The sequence below is a fragment of the Rhinoderma darwinii genome, chromosome 9, assembly GCF_050947455.1.
Source record: "Rhinoderma darwinii isolate aRhiDar2 chromosome 9, aRhiDar2.hap1, whole genome shotgun sequence".
NCBI classification, from domain to species: Eukaryota; Metazoa; Chordata; class Amphibia; order Anura; family Rhinodermatidae; genus Rhinoderma; species Rhinoderma darwinii.
In genome coordinates this window covers 69,329,105-69,355,377 of record NC_134695.1, presented here as the reverse complement: position 1 = coordinate 69,355,377, position 26,273 = coordinate 69,329,105, and the positions used below count along the sequence as shown (strand labels likewise).

The following is a 26,273-nucleotide window of genomic DNA, read 5'->3' as shown; positions in this document are numbered from 1 at the left end:
CTCCTTTTATAAGTCTTCCCCTCCCCCTCATAGTCCTCCTGATGACACTTTCCTTGTAGAGCTGGGAGTTTGCAGCCTGAATACAATGACGTTTCCTTGCAACTTTTTACAAAACTGGGTGAATTCCCGACCCACAGAGACCCACGGCTTTCCATCCATTACTGAAGACTTGTATCATCCTGTAGGGAATCGCAGCAGGTTCTTTACGAGGGGACGAGCTCCACTTTATACCCAATACCCCTGCTAGAACTTTCTCCTAAAGTTTTTTTTCTTTTTTCAATCAATCAGATTTGACATTCTGGAATCTGGAAAAGCTGGATGACAGCTCCTGTGGAAGTCGTAACAGTGGCTGTATCGATTGTCACCCAGCTCTCCCAGGAACAGATAAAAGTAAGAAACAGCGAAATGGAAATTTGTAACAAATTTTAAAGAAGACAATGTCTTAGCGATTTGTGAAGGGTGGACTGGGAATGGTCTGGGGCCCCGGGCAATAACGATCACGGGCCCTTTACCACCCACCATAGTCCATGGTAATAAGTTGGGAAGGAGCTTTAGTTTGTCTGGGCACAGTGGCAGACTGGAGGGTTTACCAGGTTACTCCCCTTTGACTGCCGGCAAAAAGTCATGGCCACCAGTTTTGCCTCTTAGGGTATGTTCACACGGCGGGGGTCCGTAACGGCTGAAATTACGGGAATGTTTCAGCCTGAAAACATCCCCGTAAATTCAGCCGTACCGGCATGTGCAGGCGCTTGAACGCCGCGTCAATTACGGCCGTAATTAGCGCTGCTATTCATTGGAGTCAATGAATAGCGGCTCCAATTACGGCCAAAGAAGTGACAGGTCACTTCTTTGACGCGGGCGTCTATTTACGCGCCGTCATTTGACAGCGGCGCGTAAATATACGCCTCGTGTGAACAGACAAACGTCTGCCCATTGCTTTCAATGGGCAGATGTTTGTCAGCGCTATTGAGGCGCTATTTTCAGACGTAATTCGGGGCAAAAACGCCCGAATTACGTCCGTAAATAGGCCGTGTGAACATACCCTTAGGGTATGTGCACACACACTAATTACGTCCGTAATTGACGGACGTATTTCGGCCGCAACTCCCGGACCGAACACAGTGCAGGGAGCCGGGCTCCTAGCATCATAGTTATGTACGATGCTAGAAGTCCCTGCCTCGCTGCAGGACAACTGTCCCGTACTGTAAACATGATTACACTACGGGACAGTTGTCCTGCAGCGAGGCAGGGACTCCTAGCATCGTACATAACTGTGATGCTAGGAGCCCGGCTCCCTGCACTATGTTCGGTCCGGGACTTGCGGCCGAAATACGTCCGTCAATTACGGACGTAATTAGTGTGTGTGCACATACCCTTAGTCATTTAAAAAGTATTTGTGCTGCTTTTGATCTATTCGGCTCCCAGAGGATTGTCAGGACTGAAAACAATTGTCTTATCTGTGAGAAGTATTAGGTCTATATAGGTTTTCATCCTCTCAATGTAAGCAATTCACTAACTGCAAGCAGAGATCTTGAAAAACTGATGAATTGTTAGGGTATGTTCACACGGCCTATTTTCAGCTGTTTTTCGGGCTGAAAAACGCCCGAAAAATCGGAAGCAGAACGCCTCCAAATATCTGCCCCTTGATTTCAATGGGAAAAACGGCATTCTGCTCCGACGCGCCGTTTTTTACGTGCCCGTTTTGAAAAGCGGGCGTGTAAAAAAACGGCCGTGAAAAAGAAGTGCAGGTCACTTGTTTGGGACATTTTTGGAGCCGTTTTTTATAGACTCTATTGAAAACCGCTCCAAAAACGGCCGTGAAAAACGCGAGTGGCTTAAAAAACGTCTGAAAATCAGGAGCTGTTTTCCCTTGAAAACCGCACCATATTTTCATTTGTTTTTGAGTTTGCGTGTGAACATAGCCTAACGCTTTGGGGGAAATTTTTTTAAGACTGGAAAATCGTCAGCATGATACAGTAGCCTCAGAGTGGATGAGATTTGAAGATAATTTCATCCACACGCTGCATTAATGGCGAGCGGAAGAATACGCAAAAATTGCTATTCGGAGCGTTTTCTTTTAATCCGCAGCATGCCAATTATATTTGCGTAATCGCTGCTTTTTTGTTGCAGGTTTTCCCCATTGAATTTATTGGGCAGGTAAAACCCGCAACAAATAGCAGATGTTGCGGTTTTTTTTTCCGGTGGAAAAGCAGCGATTCCGCCGCAAAAAATGCAACTACAGAAAAGACAAAAAATCTTTTATTTACCCAGAATTCTGTGTTTCTTGGTCCAGGATTGCCTCCTGGGATGACATTTTATCCCATGTGACGGCTAAAGCCTGTGATAGGCTGGTCTGCAGGACGGCAGAGAGACGCATCGCCACGGCTACGTAAGTATCAAACTTTTTTCTTTACGTCCAGTTTTCCGCAGCGGTAATTCCGGCCGGAAATCCGCACCACAATTTGGAGCGGTTTTTCGGCCAGAATTCCTTGCGGCGCCCAGGGTGGATACGCTGTGTACTTTTACGCAGCGTATGCGCCCTGTGTGAACATAGCCTTATAGTTTCACAGCAGCTGGAGAGCCGCAGGTTGGAGACCACAATGAAACGAACAGAATTTGTCAAAATCACAGAAGCCGGCACATTGTCACGTCAGAGAGCAGCAGTCGTCCCACTCGGTAGCTCATTTTCGGTGATTAGGGCCGCTGCTGTTGTACTGAGCGCTCATTGCCTCAGGTCGGATTGGTGACGTCTTTGGCACTTCTTAACACTTCACTTTACAAAGGATCTTATTTTTCAGAGAAAAACACAGAGAGCCAAGAGGAAAGGAACATAATCACCCGGGGCAGAAATCAGAAAGCTGCTATTCTCCAATATGGGAACCTACCAACTTTCCTGCTGTAAACCTCAAACGTTCCCCTACACGAGGTCACACCGCGGAGCACACGATCTTTAAAGGGGGGTTCCGAGCATGTGGGTGCTGCCCCCTCCCCCAGTATACAGACTGTCTCGGAATTTACTGACAACTGGTAACCCTGGTCAACACATTATATTCCTGGTCAGTTTGGGATATCGCAGGGGTCAGTAGAGGTGGCTCATGTACCTATAATTTTAATATATTTAATCTAAATAGGTTCAGAATTCTTTACAGGTGTCAGAGCTCCATTTTTCTGATACAAAGCTCCAAATCACCTGCTTTCCTTCAGACTGCCATAGTTACATGATAAAATTATATTTGCCTGCAGCCACCACTAGAGGGAGCTCAATGCATAGGGATTTTGACAGCTCTTATTGAACTCTAAAGTCCATATGTAGTGAGCTCCCCCTAGTGGCAGCAGAAAGAATGTATCATTTCCTGAATGGCTTAGAGGGGGTTTCCCTTTCTAGGAGCACCCCTGCCATGATGTCACACAGGTGGTAGTAAGAGAACAGGTTGTGTATACAGATGTTGCAGAGCCTAGTATGTTATTTGAGGCTGGGGCCCGCACACATACTTTTGTACAACTATTGTAGCAGAGTCACATGATGCAAGTCTCGCTCATGCATTTTTTTAACCCCATGTTTTCATTTTTGCTACAGAAAGTATTTAATTGTGTCGGAGAAAAAAAGTTACAGAAAATTAGACACCGGGGTCCCATGAACTGCAACGGTCATGCAGTCAGTGCTACAAGGGTCTATTCACCCATCGTGATCGTGTTGCGGTTTTTACCCCCCAAAAAAACTCAATGGTGCAAACACGTGCATAGACCCTTAAGGGTGCGGCAAAGAGTCTGTGTGTAGCCCAAGCCTATTTTTGGGAGGCTGCATGATTTGTACACCAAAGATACTTCATCTGCAGTCCAATGGAATAGCAGGAATAATATATAGTGATATTACAATAAGTTGAACCAACTGACAAACTCCACTCTGCTGCTCCTGCCACATTATATGATGGTCTGTAATACTACAATATGATAATTGTACACATTATGAGGTCTCCCAGACAGGGAGAAGGGGGATCTGAAGCTGCAAACAGTCAGTTATTCCATCACCATCGGGGTCTATTCACATTTCATGGAGGTATTGCAGCATTTTTCATGAAATCGTGGCAATACCCCTCCCCCCACCCCCCCATATGACTGCAACATGTGAATAGACCCCTAGCAGGACTGAAGCTTATGATGCTGGTGCGGTGGTAGACCTCGCCCCGTTTACAATTACAGCGCTAGTGGGAGGGGGTCACCTATAACACCTTAATGGTGCTCCGACAGGGAGGAGGGGTAGAAGGTAGCAGGAGATGATATTTAGGATTTTTTTTTTTTACGTTTTGGTTGATGCCATTTTGCATTTTCTAGTGGATGACCTTCAGAGCGAGGTGCCGGTCGCTGCAGCGGAGAATCACAGGTCGCCCCTTTGTCTAATAAGATTGCACTGCAAACAAGAAGTTGTTCATTAAAGCAGCTGGTACAGCTCTGCCCTGCAGGTACAGGGCGGGCATTGTGGGTAGAGGCCTTGGGTGTGTATTGTAAGCAAACTGTACACCTTGCCACCGAGCTGTGAATCCGGTTCACACGGCTGTAACTGTATCATGGCCACAACTCCCAGACCTCCCGTGGCTCAACTGAACCAAACCGCCATAGATTTGGTTCAGTGGAATCGGGTTGTATCTTGTATTAAAGTGAATGGGGCTGAGCTGCAATACCACACACAACCTGTGGACAGGGGTGGCGCTGTTTTGGAATGAAACTAGCAATGTTTTTCTAATCCTGGACAACCCCTTTAACTATTCAGCCTCTACCCCTTGCTTCTCTCTATTAGTTATAGTCCACTTCTCGGTGACCGGCACCTTTTCCACCAATGCCCTGCAGAAAAGCGCTCACTGTGGCCCGCACATATAGCATTATGAGCCGCTCAGACACAGCGTCAGATTGGTTGTACATGGAAACGTAAAGGCAGAGCATTGATTTTTTTTTTTAATCCCTAAATTGTGCCTCCTCCCCAATGGCTCCCTAGACAGCCGCCTACTCTGCCTGCATCTCATCTTGACTCTATGGGCAGAATTAGAGCAGTGATGATGCAGAGCTGGGCTGGCGTAAAAGTCAATAGTCACTGGTAGTAAACGTTGCCTTGCTGGGGAGCATTAGTCACTACCTCATTGCCCACATCCTCAGCATGCCCATACATTGAGGGAGTGACTCACTCTTGGCACATGTATGAGAGGTGCCCACTGCTGCCCTCGTCCACCCGAGCTCCAGAGCAGCTGTCAGATGGGAGACACATGAGGATCTGATCTGTACCAGCAGGAATTTATCAGAGACTTTGCAGCTGCTGTGACTCTTTCCGTACAGTGAGGATTTGTGTCATCATCCGCAGATAATGAGATTATAGTTAAAGGGGGTCCTTCAAAATACGACAGCGGTCTCCAACCTGTCCCCCTCCAACTGTTGTAAAACTACTACTCAGTATGCCACGACAGCCGCAGGCTGCAGAACATCATAACACACCTCAGCTGCTGCAGAACATCATAATTCACTTCTCAGTTGCCGCAGAACCTCATAGCACATACCTCAGCTGCTGAACATCATCATTCACCTCAGCTGCTGCAGAACGTCATAGTATGCATCTCAACTGCTGCAGAACATCATCATACACACCCCAGCTGCTGCAGAACATCATCTTACACACCTCAGTGCTGCAGAACATCATAGACACCTCATCTGCTGCAGAACATTATTATACACACCTCAACTGCTGCAGAACATCCTAGTACACATCTCAACTGCTGTACAGCATAATACACACTTCAGCTGCTGCAGTACCTCATAGTACACATCTCTGCTTCTGCAGAACATCATAAAATACATCTTAGCTGCTGCAGAACATCATTATACAGATACACACCTCAGCTGCTCAGAACATCATCATACAGATACACACCTCAGCTGCTGCAGAACATCATCATACAGATACACACCTCAGCTGCTCAGAACATCATCATACAGATACACACCTCAGCTGCTCAGAACATCATCATACAGATACACACCTCAGCTGCTCAGAACATCATCATACAGATACACACCTCAGCTGCTCAGAACATCATCATACAGATGCACACCTCAGCTGCTGCAGACCTTTTTTTTATTTTTAAAGCATGAGGGCGTTTCATTTCAAAAACGTAATACATGGTGACAGGAATTCCCCTCCCCTTTCTCTTTAAAAAGAGGTTCTGAAGCAGCTGATGTGTATTAAGGAATAATGTGCCCTATTGTAAATGATGAGAATGTTCGGTGTCACCTGAGCGTTCCCTGACCTGTATAATATATAAATAAACTCATCCCGCAGCCTCGTGCGTTTTTATGGTCACAGAACTCCTGGGGGGGGGGGGGGGGGGCGACGACATTATATTATATTATTGCATTACACAGATTTATAAAAGTTGGGTGAGTGCTTTTAGGGCAGATGTACGGAGTCGGGTGGGTACAGGCCACCACTACAGGATATACACCATGAATGAATAATTAAAGAGTAAATCCTTAAATCCTCTGTCCTGCAAGAAAATACAAAGTGAGATTCTGGTGAAGATCAACACTAGAGCTGTGACCCTGTCAAGAGGAGAGGACCGGGTACGATGAGGACACTTCCAGGGCACTCTGCTTCTTACCTCTGCTCCATTAGGACACAGCAATAGGAATTTGGGGTAGTTTACAGTCTCACCAGAAGTGCAAGATGATGGTCTGTAGCTCCCATACTTTATACTGCAGCTCTGCTTGTTCAGATTGACAGCTGTGTACAAGAACAAGACCACTACAAACTCACCAGGACATTAGTGTATGGGGACCTGGGTTCACACAGGTCGATAGGGGTGTAAGATCCTAATTTTAACTCTTGTCTTTGGGCTGTGTCTGGTACTGAAGCTCAACCCTATTCATAAAGCCGGAGACTGAGGGTTGTGCTCCTGGCATTCTTTACAATTAGAGTTTCCCCTTTACAAATAAATAGGGGAACATTTACACATCGCTGAGACCCCAGAAATATGTACTGAATCCTACTGGGTGACTGGGAGGAGGGAGCAATGTTACTTCTTTGCTCTGCCTAAAAGGTTCTGAAGTGCTGCATGTCAGGGATTTGAAGCGTATACAGAATCGACTGCCAAAATCTGCACGTAACTGATCTGCATGAACGGCGTCAGGTTTTGCACAGTTGCCATGTGCCCTGTCTGAGGCTGCATTTCCCTAATTCGCTTGAAAATTCCGGTAGCAAATGCAGCTTGTTGTTCATGATGAGGACACACAAAACATTGAGTAAACACATTACATGACTTATCCGTTACTGATCCTGAGTTACATTCTGTATTATACTCCAGAGCTGCACTCACTATTCTGCTGGTGGAGTCACTGTGTACATACATGACATTACTTATCCGTTACTGATCCTGAGTTACATCCTGTATTATACTACAGAGCTGCACTCACTATTCTGCTGGTGGAGTTACTTTGTACATACATTACATGACTTATCCTGTACTGATCCTGAGTTACATCCTGTATTATACTCCAGAGCTGCACTCACTATTCTGCTGGTGGAGTCACTGTGTACATACATTAAATTACTTATCCTGTACTGATCCTGAGTTACATCCTGTATTATACTCCAGAGCTGGACTCACTATTCTGCTGGTGGAGTCACTGTGTACATACATTAAATTACTTATCCTGTACTGATCCTGAGTTACATCCTGTATTCTACTCCAGAGCTGCACTCACTATTCTGCTGGTGGAGTCACTGTGTACATACATTACATTACTTATCCTGTACTGATCCCGAGTTACATCCTGTATTATACTCCAGAGCTGCACTCACTATTCTGCTGGTGGAGTCACTGTGTACATACATTAAATTACTTATCCTGTACTGATCCTGAGTTACATCCTGTATTATACTCCAGAGCTGCACTCACTATGCTGAAATCTCCCAGCATTCCCTGCTTGTTCTGCGTCTGCACACAGCTTACTCTTTTGATTTGCGTTTTGTTGAGTGTTGTCTTTACACCAGAAACTATCTTGTCATCTGATGTAGGAAACATGTACTGCACCCCTGCATTATAGAAGCTCAGCTAAGCTGTAAGGGAAATGTCTATCGACCAGCTTGCTGACTGTTTCCAATAGCAACAAGCAGAATTGTGAATGGATCTCTGGAGTATAATACAGGCTGTAACGTAAGATCGGTATAAGTAATATAATGTATTTATAAAAGCTTCAAGTTACTTTAATAACCCCTCAATTGCTGGGCCCCAAAGGGCCTGGTGCCCTGTAGAGTATCGTTGTGATATCATAAACATTTCCTGTTTACATTTCTTTCTGTAACGTAAACCAAAATATTTTAATTAAGATTTATATGTTGCAAACCCAACCAACGTCTTCCAAGCCACTGTGAGAGACAAGATGGGCATTGTGTACGGAGCGTGGGCTCGGAGTCTGGACTACAATGCAGGTACTGTCCCATCTCAGGACTCACGTAAGCAGGCGCAGATCTCGGGGGGATAGAACCCATCAACAAGCAGGTGTCTACTCAAACCAGAACCCCCTCCGGCTATTGGCAATCCGTTTACACAGCAGCCACCGCCAAAAAAATGGTGGCCGTATTTTCTTGATGTCAACACGTACGTGATTAGTACTCAGCAGCTGAAATCTTAATTAGTTTTCTTTTGCCAGTCTTATCGTTTTGATGGCAATTAAACTGAACGTCTACCTGGATTTTCTCATATTCCTTGTGAATGTTTGCATTCATGCACTGTCGTCACAGTGTCTGACAGTAGCTTCTTATAATTATGCCAAGGAAATGAATGTCACCTTTAAACAGATGAGGAAAAACGAAGGATTAGTCACCTGCGCCAAATCTAAAGCAACTACTACGGTCATCACCCTGCATGAATCGAGGGACAGCTCAATGAAATGTCTGCCTTTACATTCAATGTTTTATTGCTTCAATGCATCTAAACTGAAAAGAATTAGGAAATTTTGCTCCTACCGTTTTAGGTCTACAGCTCCTATGCAGAGCTATGTGTCTCCATGGATACAGACTACGAACAAATCTTGTGTAGTCTGCTCTGGGCAGTCATTCTCCTTTCCATCTGCTCCCTTATGTTTTTGCTTTGCTACTCAATGTTTACTAGCAAGAAGAACGGGACTGCAGAATCCGACTACACACGATTTGTTTGTAGTCTGTAACCATGGAGACACAGTTCTGCATAGTAGTTGTATACATAAAACGGTAGGCGATTTGTCATCAAGACTACTAGCAATGTTGCTTCATTTTTCATTTTGGAACAATAAAAAAAAATATATAGATGGAAAGGTGGACAGATCCTTTAAATATAACCTAACCTGGATACCTCACCAGAAGTAGTCTCCATATGACTTTGTAGGTTTCCAGCTATAAGCTGCTAGACTGAGGTCTATCTAAGAAAAACAATACAGCTCCATATAGTGCCCACTAACAGACTGCTTTGCTTTGTTTTCCCTGCAGGGGGCACTGAAGAGACAACTACAAGGGGCTGTCAAAAAAACTGGACAACCCCTTTAAGTGTCATCATTATAAATAGATTTCTATCCCTTATAATATTCAGAAATTTGATCTGACAGATGGACATACCCGAGCTACACATTTATGAATATATAGTATTAGTATAATAATATCTCATAGTAAAAGGGATTTTCTTCTTTGAAGAATTCAGTAGGTGTGAATAGCTACATGAACTTGTCATCCAGAACAGGACGGATGACCGGTGCAGGATATACGGGGGAATTACTGATGAGAACGCTCAGGGGTTCCTGTCAGTCATTATTAATATCTCTGATGTCATCAGTATAGTCCTGGTTGCTCAGTAACCAGAATATGTCATATAGACCACACTGTACCCTGTGATCGCCTAAGAAGTGTGATTGGAATAAACTGACCTGTAAATGGTGCATCCTTTCTGTCCCAAGATTTCTAAATATAACCCACACTAACTAAATATAACTATAGCACGGACCAAAAGGAGGGAAGGAGATGTAGCGAATTAATACGGCTCAACCAGTTATTATAAATATATTACATATTGTATTATAATTTCATAGTTTGACAGATATGAAGATTCCCTTACCCTTTTTTTTGTACATAGGGTGCAGTATTATAGTAGTTATATTCTTGTATATAGGGAGCAGTATTATAGTAGTTATATTCTTGTATATAGGGAGCAGTATTATAGTAGTTATATTCTTGTATATAGGGGCAGTATTATAGTAGTTATATGCTTGTACATGGGGGCAGTATTATAGTAGTTATATTCTTGAATATAAGGGGCAGTATTATAGTAGTTATATTCTTGTATATAGGGGCAGTATTATAGCAGTTATATTCTTGTATATAGGAGGCAGTATTATAGTAGTTATATTCTTGTATATAGGGAGCAGTATTATAGTAGTTATATTCTTGTATATAGGGAGCAGTATTATAGTAGTTATATTCTTGTATATAGGAGGCAGTATTATAGTAGTTATATTCTTGTATATTGGGGTAGTATTATAGTAGTGATATTCTTGTATATAGGGACAGTATTATAGTAGTTATATTCTTGTATATAGGAGCAGTATTATAGTAGTTATATTCTTGTATATAGGGGGCAGTATTATAGTAGTTATATTCTTGTATATAGGGGCAGTATTATAGCAGTTATATTCTTGTATAGAGGGGCAGTATTATAGTAGTTATATTCTTGTATATTGGGGTAGTATTATAGTAGTGATATTCTTGTATATAGGGACAGTATTATAGTAGTTATATTCTTGTATATAGGAGCAGTATTATAGTAGTTATATTCTTGTATATAGGAGCAGTATTATAGTAGTTATATTCTTGTATATAGGGGCAGTATTATAGTCGTTATATTCTTGTATATAGGAGGTAGTATTATAGTAGTTATATTCTTGTATATAGGGGGCAGTATTATAGTAGTTATATTCTTGTATATAGGGGGCAGTATTATAGTAGTTATATTCTTGTATATAGGGGCAGTATTATAGTAGTTATATTCTTGTATATAGGAGCAGTATTATAGTAGTTATATTCTTGTATATAGGATCAGTATTATAGTAGTTATATTCTTGTATATAGGAGGCAGTATTATAGTAGTTATATTCTTGTATAGAGGGGCAGTATTATAGTAGTTATATTCTTGTATATTGGGGTAGTATTAGGGCGGGTTCACACATAGCGGAATTTCACTTAAATTCCGCTGCGGACACTCCGCAGCGTTAATCCGCAGCGGAGCCGTTTCTCCATTGACTTTCACTTTAATTTAGCAGTGTTCGTTTACACGATGCGTACAATTCCGCTGCGGAGCATAGGCTGCGGAGCGGAATTTGGTGTCCGCAGCATGCTCTGTCTGTTGCGGAGCAGTGGCGGACTCATGGCGGAATTTCTCCATTGACTTCAATGGAGATTCAAAGTTCCGCAATGAAGTCCGCAGCTGTCATGCACATGTCATGTGTGCTGCGGATGCGTCTTGCTTTTTTAACTTGACATTTCTTCATTCTGGCTGGACCTATGTATTTCTAGGTCTACAGCCAGACTGAGGAAGTCAATGGGGCTCCCGTAATGACGGGAGCGTTGCTAGGAGACGTCAGTAAATAGTCACTGTCCAGGGTGCTGAAAGAGTTAAGCGATCGGCAGTAACTGTTTCTGCACCCGGGACAGTGACTACCGATCTCAATATACATGTATCTGTAAAAAAATATATAAGTTCATACTTACCGAGAACTCCCTGGGTCTGTCTCCAGTCCGGCCTCCCAGGATGACGATTCAGTGTAAGTGACGGCTGCAGCCAATCACAGGCCAAGCACAGGCTGCAGCGGTCACATGGACTGGCGCGTCATCCAGGGAGGTCGGGCTGGATGCCGAAAGAGGGACGCGTCACCAAGACAACGGCCGGTAAGTATGAAAGTCGTTTACTTTCACTAGGGAAAGTGCTGTCCCTTCTCTCTATCCTGCACTGATAGGGAGAAGGGAAGCACTTTTCCCGCAGTCCGCAGCAGCTAGTCCGCATCAATGTACTGCACATTTTGTGCAGATCCGCAGCAGAATCTGCAACGCAGATTCTGTGCGGCATGGATGCGGACAGTTGCGGAGGAATTCCGCCATGTGTGGTCATGCCCTTATAGTAGTGATATTCTTGTATATAGGGACAGTATTATAGTAGTTATATTCTTGTATATAGGAGCAGTATTATAGTAGTTATATTCTTGTATATAGGGGGCAGTATTATAGTAGTTATATTCTTGTATATAGGGGCAGTATTATAGCAGTTATATTCTTGTATAGAGGGGCAGTATTATAGTAGTTATATTCTTGTATATTGGGGTAGTATTATAGTAGTGATATTCTTGTATATAGGGACAGTATTATAGTAGTTATATTCTTGTATATAGGAGCAGTATTATAGTAGTTATATTCTTGTATATAGGGGCAGTATTATAGTCGTTATATTCTTGTATATAGGAGGTAGTATTATAGTAGTTATATTCTTGTATATAGGGGGCAGTATTATAGTAGTTATATTCTTGTATATAGGGGGCAGTATTATAGTAGTTATATTCTTGTATATAGGGGCAGTATTATAGTAGTTATATTCTTGTATATAGGAGCAGTATTATAGTAGTTATATTCTTGTATATAGGATCAGTATTATAGTAGTTATATTCTTGTATATAGGGGGCAGTATTATAGTAGTTATATTCTTGTATATAGGGGCAGTATTATAGTAGTTATATTCTTGTATATAGGATCAGTATTATAGTAGTTATATTCTTGTATATAGGGGGCAGTATTATAGTAGTTATATTCTTGTATATAGGGGGCAGTATTATAGTAGTTATATTCTTGTATATAGGGGCAGTATTATAGTAGTTATATTCTTGTATATAGGGAGCAGTATTATAGTAGTTTATATTCTTGTATATAGAGGGCAGTATTATAGTAGTTATATTCTTGTATATAGGAGGCAGTATTATAGTAGTTATATTCTTGTATATATAGGGGCAGTTTTATAGTAGTTATATTCTTGTATATAGGGAGCAGTATTATAGTAGTTTATATTCTTGTATATAGAGGGCAGTATTATAGTAGTTATATTCTTGTATATAGGGAGCAGTATTATAGTAGTTATAGTCTTGTATATAGAGGCAGTATTATAGTAGTTATATTCTTGTATATAGGAGGCAGTATTATAGTAGTTATATTCTTGTATATATAGGGGCAGTATTATAGTAGTTATATTCTTGTATATAGGAGGCAGTATTATAGTAGTTATATTCTTGTATATAGGGGCAGTATTATAGTAGTTATATTCTTGTATATAGGAGGCAGTATTATAGTAGTTATATTCTTGTATAGAGGGAGCAGTATTATAGTAGTTATATTCTTGTATATAGGACCAGAATTATAGTAGTTATATTCTTGTATATAGGGGCGGTATTATAGTAGTTATATTCTTGTATATAGGGGCAGTGTTATAGTAGTTATATTCTTGTATATAGGAGGTAGTATTATAGTAGTTATATTCTTGTATATAGGAGGTAGTATTATAGTAGTTATATTCTTGTATATAGGGGCGGTATTATAGTAGTTATATTCTTGTATATAGGGGCAGTGTTATAGTAGTTATATTCTTGTATATAGGAGGTAGTATTATAGTAGTTATATTCTTGTATATAGGAGGTAGTATTATAGTAGTTATATTCTTGTATATAGGAGGTAGTATTATAGTAGTTATATTCTTGTATGTAGGGGGCAGTATTATAGCAGTTATATTCTTGTATATAGGGGCAGTAGTATAGTAGTTATATTCTTGTATATAGGAGCAGTATTATAGTAGTTATATTCTTGTATATAGGAGCAGTATTATAGTAGTTATATTCTTGTATATAGGGGGCAGTATTATAGTAGTTATATTCCTGTATATAGGGGGCAGTATTATAGTAGTTATATTCTTGTATATAGGGGCCAGTATTATAGTAGTTATATTCTTGTATATAGGAGCAGTATTATAGTAGTTATATTCTTGTATATAGGAGCAGTATTATAGTAGTTATATTCTTGTATATAGGGGCCAGTATTATAGTAGTTATATTCTTGTATATAGGAGCAGTATTATAGTAGTTATATTCTTGTATATAGGGGCCAGTATTATAGTAGTTATATTCTTGTATATAGGAGCAGTATTATAGTAGTTATATTCTTGTACATAGGGGCAGTATTATAGTAGTTATATTCTTGTATATAGGGGCAGTATTATAGTAGTTATATTCTTGTACATAGGGGCAGTATTATAGTAGTTATATTCTTGTATATAGGGGGGCAGTATTATAGTAGTTATATTCTTGTATATAGGAGCAGTATTATAGTAGTTATATTCTTGTACATTTGTATAATACCTATGTACAGACTTCGTAATTACCGTTACATCACTACTGGGTCAGTGAGTTCTACTTGCTCGTAAAGTCCAGAATATAGCAGACATTAGGGATCGCTTCCCCACAAATTGCATCTCTTCTCTTTACATCACATTATCCTTTGCTTTGGGCTCTGCGCAGGTTACACTGTTCTCATCTTCTGTTCCTATTTTTCTTGTCTGTTGATTTATTTCTCTGTATTTTCCATAGATTTATCCATCTTCAAAAATATACACAGACTCTGGGCCCAAAATTGTCTCATTTTATCACTCGGTGGAGTCAGACGTCTGCTCTCTTGTCTGTCTGACATGTACCAGATACACATCTCTGCCTGAGCCAACCGCGGTCCATGCCAATGTATTTCTGGAGCACAGGGGAGAGATGCTGCTGGCAGAACAAGGGTATGGCATACGGGCTCTGTGTGTCTATAGATAGATATGGGGGGGGGGAATCAAATTATCCTGTACTGTTGTGATGCGGGTCGGCACACTGCTCTTTCGGTGGAGCTTCACTTTATTGAGCTCATGCCATGAGGCAGCCAAGTACAGGTACAAACAGTTGTCTATTCCATTGAACTGGGCAACTTCACATGTCTGGGCATTTCTATTGTAAAGACCGGGGGGAAGGAGGTACATAAAGTTTGGGTTCCATCCAAGGGCATATATACCATCGAGTAAGCCCATGCAACTGCTATGGAGCCCCATGAGGAGGGGACCCAACTTTGAGCGGCCACTTCCCCACTTACTTTGGGCCACATTGACCGGCACTGGGCTCCCCTTATCTACAGTGACAGCAATTTTAGGGGGAAAATGGTCAACGTTTAATGCCACCCTCTTCTCCCACAAGGGATGAAATCAGAGTGGGTGAGGAGAACAAGCACCTGCCCGTGTCTCCTGGGATAGGATGAAGTAGTGCCCATTTTGCTGTTTGGCCCTCTACTATGTACACCACTGGTCCCAGTTAATGCCACCCACTTTACCCACCATCTTTGGAAAGGCCGATTGGTACTCATTGGTAGTAAAGACCACTGTCGTTAGGAGCTGGATCTTAGTACAACATGTTGGGTTAGGCTATTAAACGTTGTGATGTGTCATGTGCCCCCGATGTCATCAGACGTCGTTTCTATGACATCCAGGATGTGGTTTGTGTATTTATCCTAATTATAGACTAAGTCCCCCCCCCCCCCCTCGGGTCAGAGTCTTTCCCTCCATCCTTCGTCTTTGCCGGTAACTTGTTTACCTGGGATTATAGGACGACTCATTCTCCGGTCCTCCCGGCCCGTGTTTGTTACCTGAGGTGACCGGGCCCATATTTACTGAAAACGTCAATACCTTAATCTGTTTATGAATCCTACTGAATTCAATTAGATTAAAAATAGCAATGGGCTTTAATAAACAACCAGCGCCTCCGCGAAATTTGGCTCATATCAGTGGAAACCAAAACGTCTGTTTAAGAGTCTATTTATTTATTGTGAGAGATTGTGGATCTTAAAGGGACCTACACCCTAAAGCAAGCCTTCACTTTGCCTATCTACCGTTTTCCTTTGACATAAGATAAAAAGATATTTTTATCAAGAAAATATGTTGATCAAAAAGGGTGTGTGTCTTATATTCCGGGGTCTAGGGGGCCCAGCGGCAGGAGACCCCCCCCCCCTGACTACTTCTATAATGATAAGGCAGGGTGTTGATAAATTGGCTCGATCATAGGAGAACTGTGCGGCTGTACATAGTGCGAATGATCAATGCCGGGAAGAAAAAGAAAACTGAAGAGGAGAGACAGGGCACATGACCAGGCATTAACCCCCTCTAAACCCATTAATCCCTTCACTGCCCGAGACCACCAAGGATGGTGACATTAAAGAGGCTCTGTCACCAGATTTTGCAGCCCCTATCTACTATTGCAGCAGATCGGCGCTGCAATGTAGATTACAGTAATGTTTTTATTTTTAAAAAACGAGCATTTTTGGCCAAGTTATGACCATTTTTATATTTATGCAAATGAGGCTTGCAAAAGTCCAAGTGGGTGTGTTGAAAAGTAAAAGTACAAGTGGGCGTGTATTATGTGCGTACATCGGGGCGTTTTTACTTCTTTGGGTATGTGCACACACACTAATTACGTCCGTAATTGACGGACGTATTTCGGCAGCAAGTCCCGGACCGAACACAGTGCAGGGAGCCGGGCTCCTAGCATCATAGTTATGTACGATGCTAGGAGTCCCTGCCTCGCTGCAGGACCACTGTCACGTACTGAAAACATGATTATACTACGGGAAAGTTGTCCTGCAGCAAGGCAGGGACTCCTAGCGTCGTACATAAGTATGATGCTAGGAGCCCGGCTCCTTGCACTGTGTTCGGTCCGGGACTTGCGGCCGAAATACGTCCGTCAATTACGGACGTAATTAGTGTGTGTGCACATACCCTTTTACTAGCTGGGCGTTCTGACGAGAAGTATCATCCACTTCTCTTCAGAACGCCCAGCTTCTGCCAGATCACGCTGTGACGTCACTTCCCCAGGTCCTGCATCGTGTCAGACGAGCGAGGACACCGGCACCAGAGGCTTCAGATGATTCTGCAGCAGCATCGGCTTTTGCAGGTAAATCGATGTAGCTACTTACCTGCAAACGCTGATGCTGCTGCAGAATCAACTGTAGCCTCTGGTGCCGATGTGGCCGACACGATGCAGGACCTGGGGCAGGAAGTGAGTGACGTCACAGCGTGATCTCTGGAGAACACGGCTGTGTCTGCACTGCCAGAAGCTGGGCGTTCTGAAGAGAAGTGGATGATACTTCTCATCAGAACGCCCAGCTAGTAAAAGAAGTAAAAACGCCCCGATGTACGCACATAATACACGCCCAGTTGTACTTTTACTTTTCAACACGCCCAGTTGTACTTTTACTTTTCAACACGCCCAGTTGTACTTTTGCAAGCCTCATTTGCATAAATACAAAAATGGTCATAACTTGGCCAAAAATGCTCATTTTTTAAATAAAAACGTTACTGTAATCTACATTGCAGCGCCGATCTGCTGCAATAGCAGATAGGGGTTGCAAAATCTGGTGACAGAGCCTACAATGTCCACTGCCCTAGACCACCAGGGGTGCAGGATATAACCCCTACCCCTCGACCACAAGGGTAACCGGCAATAACCCCTCCCCTGCCCTAGACCACCAGGGGCACAGGCAATAACCCCTCCCCTGCCCCAGACCACCAGGGGCACAGGCAATAACCCTGCCCTAGACCACCAGGGAAGACATCAATAATCCCTCCAACAGCTCTCGAACACCAGGGAAGCAGGCAATAACGTCTTCACTACCTTGGTCATCAAGTAAGCTGGCATTAACCACTCCACTACCTTAGCGCATCAGGGTCTGAAAATCATAAAAATGACTTCTCTTCTGTTGTCTGTACTCGGGTAGGTCTTATAGTCCAAAAATATGCAAGTGTGTAAATGTAAAGTCTAGTAAAACCTCCGCAAATCATCTTCATTATCTTGTTTCTGGTTTGTATTTCAGTTCATCTTTACTCCACAATGTCGACAGAAAAGTCTCCAGATAAATGGAAACCGTCAACAAGCTGCTGTTGACTACTGTTATCTTCATTATGTTTTTACATTTAGTACTTTGAGTAGTATGCTGCAGATTAACTGTGGGTCTGGCTCATTTAATAGACAATTTTGTTTTACTTATAAGATATGCTGGTGGTAATGACCCTGGACTGTCCTAAATATCCACAACAGAATACATACACAAATTCTGCTGCTACCTGCAGACAAACCTTGTATGTGTTTAGTAAACAATATATCTAAAAATTGGTATAAATAAACAAACTAAAAATGTATATATGGGGGCATTATACTGGGTATGAGAGAGGGGCTCATATGGTAGTTGCTGAGGGGGCATTATACTATATGGGAGGCATTATACTGTATGGGACAGCTATGGGGGGCTTTATACTGTATGGGGGCATTATATTGTATAGGGCAGCTATGGATGGCAATATACTGTGTGGGCAGCTATGGGGGGCATTGTACTGAGTGTGGGCAGCTATGGGGGACATTATACTGTGGGGTCAGCTATGGGGAGCATTATACTGTGTGGGCAGCTATGGGGGGCATTGTACTGAGTGTGGGCAGCTATGGGGGACATTATACTGTGGGGTCAGCTATGGGGAGCATTATACTGTGGGGTCAGCTATGGGGAGCATTATACTGTGGAGGCATTCATGGGGTCTGTCGGGCAAGGCGGCTGGGCATAGGTGTGTGCAGGGGTCTGGTGGTGATGGTAAACGGGTAGGGGGGGGGGGGACCCAAGTTAAATTTTTGCACCAGGGCCCATGAGCCTTTAGCTACGCCCCTGTATTGACTGATACATTGTAGCAAACTATCTAAACAGAGATTTGTACTGCTGATGCATTTAACTCACAGAGGATTATATAGACTGGATACAACTGTAACAAACCCTTAGCTATGAAAAGTATTAGATTTGTACCGGTTGTACACAAAAAAAGGTTCCTATTCACTGATAGCAAGCAGAGATATTGAAAATGATGAGGAATTGAAACACAAAGTATATGAGAAAGTTGCAGAACTTATTATACATTCTATTTATTCTACGTTCCTTTCAGAATATTCCAAACTCTAAAAGGAACTTTTCCCAATACAATATTTTTTTTATAACGGAATTACTATTGCACTGACAAATTTTACCAAGTGGTTCGAAAGTTGGAGCTTGACTTTAGCAGAAGTTCTGATCCTGTTGTAGTAAGACCCTTTGTATTTGGGGGGGGGGGCTGTGTCACCCCCCGACACTTGTACATGTTGTGAGCCTCATACTGTGCATGCAGAATACGTTGTGTGTTTCTGAGTGGAAGGGGGACGTGGATCTCTACGTGCCAGTGAATAAGCCCACTGTGCTCCAGGCTGTGACTGACACAACTCGGGGAGCAGGAGGAGCAGGGTTTGTTGATGTGACAGCCACCCGGGACTTTTAACCCTTCTTTTGCCTCTGCTGTCCACACATAGGATGCTTTGTTTCTGCAAATTATTTCTATCTATAGAAAGAGACAAGTAGATCTGTGATCAGCAAGCAATACATCAAGTTATATACTCTACCGCTAGGCTTCTCTGCTGTAACTGAAATGTGGTACAGCGCCACCTACAGGACAAGTTTATGCAGAGCATTAATATTATTAAGGGGTATAATTAAGAAAACATTTGACTATTTGAGTTACTGGGGCACGGCTACATTTTTAAAGGAACACTCCAGGAAAAACTGATACACTGTGTTATGTGGACCTGAAGGGGCGGAGCATATCGTCTATCTTTGGTGATCTTTGAATCTCTAGATCTTGCTCCGCCCCTCAGGCACCTCATTATGCATCACTTTTTCTTGGACTATCTTTTTCTTGAAAATTCAGAGTGGGTGTGAATATATAAATGTGCTGAATGATTAATTCGAATGTCCAAATACACATTCCAAAATTTAGCTTTTCTTTATTATACTCCACCGCTCCACTTTATAGTTTTCTGCTTTTTCCAAATTTTTTTTGTTAGAAGGGTCCTTGACGATAAACTGATTACAAAGTGATTGGCGGCTGCAGCGATCAGCTATAATCTGGGGGGGGGGGGAAGCGTCAGGAAGTATTACATTTCTCTGCAGCGCCACCACAGTGGAAATGGAGCATTACACGGTTAATTATTGAAAGCAATGGGTTGTCTATGCAACGTACGGACGTCATGGTCCTCCAGAGTGTGAGACGCTCTGGAGAACATCATGTGACCTAATAGGGCAAATGGACAGCGGTAGTTTTTAAAGGTGAAATTCCACATAATAACATAGGTGGTTGAGCTTTGTATATTAGTCCGGACAGGGTTGCATTTGGGTTTTCCAAAAAACTGGGAAGGGGGGGGGGTTGTATTAGTATTTTCCATTACAGAAATTCTCCTTTTGAGCGCAGTCATAATTTAGACTTCAAGTATTTCTGGATGGATTTATTGTGCAGCGATTGGAGTTTGTTCCATTCCAGTAAATTGATAGATGGAAATGTCAGATTAAGAAGGTCTCGCAAATTTTCCAGTCTGATCTCTGTTGGGGATTTTTTTAATTTTTGGCTCTTAAATGGATTGGAACAATTCCAGAATCATCCGGAAGTCGCCCAAAACTCCAGGGGGGCAAATGGAAAACAAAGACGCTGGTTCCAGAGAAATCACGTCTCCGACTATTTACTCAACTTAATGCAGAGTCGATGTAGAGAAAGATTTGATTGACATTTCTTAACAATCTGCTCATACGTTGGAGGTGGATCTGCCTTCTAATCTTTATTCACTGCCTTCAACAAGATCCACAAATTAATCTCCTGAAATACTCTGTGCTGCTAGATAAACATGCTTTATCTCTACTGCTCTCCACATATAATTTTGTTGCTTCTGCCACTGCCCCCCACAAGATCAGTACACTCCACTCCTGAAATACTTTGTGCTGCTGCTCTCACTATGTGACTCTTAGTCTGTAAGCTCCCACTTGTCTCCATTCCCCCTCACATCATGACACCTCCCCCATTACATGCATAGCATCCCCACATGAGTGGATACGTCACTTTCCCCCACAATATCAGTGCATTCCTCTCCTGAAATACTCTGTGCTATCACAGGCTCCTAGGCTATCCCTGTTTTATCCATTCATGCAAGCACAACAGACCAATGCTGATTGGTTGATTTCTGCAAAACATCAACAATGCCAAAACATCCCTATCACTAGAGCAGCTGTACAGATCCCTCACCCCCGTACTCCACCCCGTACTCCACATATGATCTTCCATCTATAACCAGGGTCAGGCAGCATCGGCAACCATTTAAAATGCTATGGTGAGCTGTTTATAGTCACCCGGTCACTCAGCAAACAAACAAGTGTACACAGACTCTTCCCTGTTCTCCCCTCTGTCCCTCCCTTTGCCTGTCAATCAGGTATTTGCCACTCCCACAGTCACTAAACTTCCCCGATTTTACCGGGAATCACTCTATTTTAACGCTCCCTGACCTGGCAACTCAGTGATATATAGTTTTGACCCGGTTGTCGGGGAGGAAGGCTGAAAATAGGGCGTAGGCACCACAAAAGTTAAAAAAAATCTGCCTGTATACGTGATGTCCTCGTTGCCGGCTCTTGTTCGGCTCTGGGGCGCAAAACATCCTGACACTCGTTTCCGTCAGAACCCAGAACAGCCGCGCCTGGTGCCGATCAAGAGCTAGGAGTGAGGAGGGTCAGTATATCGGGGGTCTGGATCTATTTAAGGGGTCTGTTTTGGGGTCTGAAGTAGGTAAGGGGTCTGAATTTAATATAGGGGGTCGGGATCTATTTAATGGGTCTGGCTTAGGGTCTGAATATATTTAGGGGGTTTGCTCTAGGGTATGAAATTAATATAGAGGGTCTGAATCTATTTAAGGGGTCTAAATATATTCAGGGGTTCTGGTCTGGGGTCTGAAACTGATTTAGGGCTCTAGTCTGGGGTCTAATCTTAATATAAGGGTCTGAATATATTTAGACACGCCCTTTTATAGAAAACACGCCCCATTTAAAGGCCACTGCCATATTTCCCGCGGCCCACTGCTCGAGTATCACCCTGTGAAGGGCTCTCCTACGTTGACATCTCCTTATCGGGAAAGCACTCCCTTTGGTATAGATCACCCACATAAGAGCCCACGTGTACCCTGGGAGCGATACAAACTCCTGTATTATGTTTGCCATTCATTTCAATGTGGGTCTGTCAGGTACAGCCTGGGGCACAGCTCTGCCGGAAGCTTGGAACAAAGATGGATTCAATCTGCCGAATCTGTGACCTGGAACGTGTACTCAGGACTCATTCTTAGGGTATGTGCACACACACTAATTACGTCCGTAATTGACGGACGTATTTCGGCCGCAAGTCCCGGACCGAACACAGTGCAGGGAGCCGGGCTCCTAGCATCATACTTATGTATGATGCTAGGAGTCCCTGCCTCGCTGCAGGACAACTGTCACGTACTGAAAACATGATTACAGTACGGGACAGTTGTCCTGCAGCGAGGCAGGGACTCCTAGCATCGTACATAAGTATGATGCTAGGAGCCCGGCTCCCTGCACGGTGTTCGGTCTGGGACTTGCGGCCGAAATACGTCCTTCAATTACGGACGTAATTAGTGTGTGTGCACATACCCTTAGTAATGTCTCTTCGGAGTTCTTCTTTCTTCCAGGTACTCGTTTTATATCCGAGTCTGCGGGGTTCCTTCTATTGCTATGGTGTGTGCAGAGGGTTGTGTTTTTGCTGGCACCGTATTTGTAGACATTGATTTAATGAATTATTTGTCTTTCCCACAGATCCCGTCTTCTATTAAATTCCTTCACATAGATTCTGGTTGCAGATTTTCTTGGGAGCAATTTCAAGTCTGAATATAAAGTCGACAGAGATTACGCAGATATTTTAGGAAATTATTAGTATCCTCAAACTCAAAAATAGCAGATAAGGGAAGTTCCAACTTTTATACATTTTCTAAAATATCCATATACTGTATTTTTACGTGTATTTTTTTTTTTAACCCTGTGCAGTTTGGAGAAAAAAAATCCTGTTGTGGGAGACCGTCAACAAGCAGGCTGTGTGTGGTTGACAGATCTTATGACGACTGTGCAGAACAATTCATTTCACGGTCACGTGAATATAAATAGTCGAAATAACATATAGATACCAAACATCTGTCCTGTGTATTCATGTGTTCGTGAACGTGGTTTTCTAGAATGAACCTTACCGATTGCACTCCTGTCGACAGTCCTGTGAATCCGCCAAATGTAACGTACTGTGAGAAGTATTGGGTCTGTATGGGTTTTAAGTCTGTAGGTGTAAACACAAATGTTTCCATTCACTGACCGCAAGCAGAGACCTTGAAAATGGAAATAAAGATTTAGAATAATACACAAGGATTACACAAAGCGCTTTTTTTTTTTTAATTAAAACCTAGTTATAGAGTTTTTCACTAGTTGAAGCCCCGGTCGCCTACGAGGGGAATCGGGAAGAAGTCGCCTGCTGGGTTCTGGGAAAAGTTCTGAGTTGTTCTAGCGCCAATCAGCAAGTAAAACCTGGCTCAATCCATGGAAGAACTGATTTATTAGAGTTCAGCTACACACAGTTTTTCATTGACCCCGTGTTCCGCCAAATCATTGCATTGTGCAGTCGGCCGTCCGACTCCTTTATCTCGCTGGATTTATTATTTTCCACTGGATGTGAAAAATCACAAAAAAAAAGATGAAATTCAAGCGATCGTGCTCGGTCTTAAAGGAGTCGAGGTTATATAATAATATCTATATAATGTTATACACTCCTAAGACCAGAGGTCTGTCACCTGGGCCTCTCCACCTGCTGTGAAACTACAACTCCCAGCATGCCTGTCAGGGCTACGGAGTCACAGACCACTGATCGTGAGCCCCAGACCACTGCCTTAGACTGTCACTATCCAAGTAACTATCCGATCAGATCTTGACTGAAAGAAATATCTGCTGGGGGAATATCACAGCACCGATGGCACAGTTTGGGCACTATTTGTCACTTTTGGTGGGAGGCATTAAGTGGGTATTATTGGAAAAATAAAAAAGGGAAACTCATTTAATGCATGAAAGCTACAAAGTTGCACACATAAAATTATCTTAACGGGCAATCAGGTGCAAATCCGGTTCCCAACAAAGTATTCTTCACATCAGGGTAAATGCCCGTGCCCCAATTAGTCTCGTGTTCCCCCTCCCCCAATCAATATATAGTTGAGTTTAAGGGTCTTAGTGACACTGCATGCGAATTATTAGAGCTCCTGTTGAGCTCAATACTAGTAAATCCATATACAGGGAGCTCCCCCTAGTGGTGGCTGCAGGCAGCTGGTATTTTATCATATAACTATGACCATCTTTGGAATAAAGGAATATTTGGAGTGCTATGAAAAACACTGTGTTGACCCTGGAATTGTGGACAGAAAATACGCAGCAGAATACAGTAGCAGCAAAGTGCAACAAACCTCATCCACACGCCGCGTAAAAATTCCGAGCAGAAATTGAACTGCGGTGCGTATCTTTCGTACCGCAACATGTCCATTCCTGCTACGGAAAGTGGACTGAATTGCTCCCATCATTGAGAAAAATGCCGCAAAATCTGCACCATTTTCTGTAGTAAAAAACGCAGGAAATGTTGCATTTTTGACGCAGCGGAATGTCTGCTACTTTAAACGGAATTCTGCAGCAATTCCGTTACGTGTGGACGAGCGCTTATAGTTTATATTTGCGGTGAGCGGCCAGTGCTACAGGCTCGGAGTGCAATTCTATGCAGTATCAATTGGGAGCTGGATGGTGGGGGGGGGGGGGGGGTTTAGCGTGAATATAATACATATCAATGCATTGAGGTCAGCATGTCGGTCACTGCTTTATATTACCCTCAGACAGGGCAGTATAGAAATCTGCCAGATCCGATCTAAGATATTATGTGAAAGTATGGTGGATGCATCTCGCGGAGCTGTCAGGGGGAGGATAGGACCCATTCTGCGTTATGCTATGGGACCTATGATTTCTGTATATACTCCTGGCTGCAGCATGAGCTTCCGCAGGGACAGGATTGAGCTTGTGGTGTGACTTTCAACGGATTCTCTTCCAAAAGCAGATCTGTCTTGCTAAATCCGATGGGTTCATGTGATTTATACTTCAGGGAGGGAAACTGCAGATCCAAACTCGGAGCCAACAATCTTGGAATTGTTTACTCGTATTAAGTCTTCCTTAAAGTGAACCTGTCAGGAGACCGTTGCGCTTTACAAAAGGGACATCTCCTTGATAAACCAGTGTCTGCTGAGAGGAACCAATATACAGCACCCTGAGCTGGAGTTTGGGGTTCTGTATGCAACTCCCACCATCCTCATAAATGCAAAAGGTATAGCAGGAAGAGAGCCCCCCCCCCGCCTGTCAGTGACTCTCCTCCAATCATCATTGGCGACAGCAGGTGCCTGTACAGCAGGTGCTCTCATCGCCCACTGGTTTAACTCTTTAGGGACATTATGAAGATGCCGCTATAATGAGTGCACCTGTCTCTTGACAGGTGCACTTTAAAAATACATTCACATACAGCAATTTTGATGCATTTTCAGTGCACGACCACAACAAAGAGACTCGTTTTTTTAGTTTGTTTTGTATTTTAAATACCTTTTTGTATTCTGAATGTCCCTCTATTCCCGCTATCGGCGATAGCCCCGGATCTAACTGAGAAGATTATGATGGAATTCTAACCAGGACATTTCCAGGACTCCAACCTTCAGATGGGTGAAATATTATATTCACATTTGGCAATTTTGTTGCATTTGTTTTCTGTCAATTGACACTGAAAAATATTAATACCATTTTCATATTCTGAATGTCCCTCCCATCAAGCCTTAGGCCCCATGCACATGAAAGCGCTTTTGCAGCCGCAATTCCCCCGAAAATCCACGGGAGAATTGCGGCCCCATTCATTCCTATGGGGCCATGCACACGACCGTGGTTTCCACGGTCCATGCATGGCCCCGGAGCCCGGACCGCAAAAAGACCGGGCAAATCTTATTACGGCCGTGTTCTGCGGCGATCCGGGCTCATTGAAAATAATGGCCACGGCCATGTGCACAGCCCGCGATACTATAACACTGCCCCCTATATACAAGAATATAACTACTATAATATTGGCTCTATATACAAGAATATAACTACTATAATACTGCTCCTATATACAAGAATATAACTACTATAATACTGCTCCTATATACAAGGATATAACTACTATAAT

General features: G+C 42.9%; 1 protein-coding gene and 2 long non-coding RNA genes across 3 annotated transcripts in view; 2 read left to right on the top strand and 1 right to left on the bottom strand.

Annotated features, from left to right (window-relative positions):
- The first annotated feature begins 42 nt into the window (after positions 1–42).
- On the top strand, positions 43–23,379 carry LOC142660946 (uncharacterized). The gene is made up of 3 exons (XR_012850589.1): positions 43–390; positions 2,294–2,389; positions 22,817–23,379. It is a non-coding gene; the product is annotated as an uncharacterized LOC142660946 (long non-coding RNA).
- On the bottom strand, positions 22,670–25,749 carry LOC142660945 (uncharacterized). Its single transcript, XR_012850588.1, has 3 exons — positions 25,661–25,749; positions 23,242–23,324; positions 22,670–22,884 (listed from the first exon to the last, which is right to left on the bottom strand). It is a non-coding gene; the product is annotated as an uncharacterized LOC142660945 (long non-coding RNA).
- Positions 25,662–26,273, top strand: part of ACCS (1-aminocyclopropane-1-carboxylate synthase homolog (inactive)) — a 39,178-nt gene continuing 38,566 nt past the window's right edge. Inside the window, exon 1 of the mRNA XM_075838052.1 lies at positions 25,662–25,777. Within this exon, the coding sequence (XP_075694167.1) occupies positions 25,774–25,777 (4 nt within the window). The 5' untranslated portion in view covers positions 25,662–25,773. The remainder of the gene's footprint in view (positions 25,778–26,273) is intronic.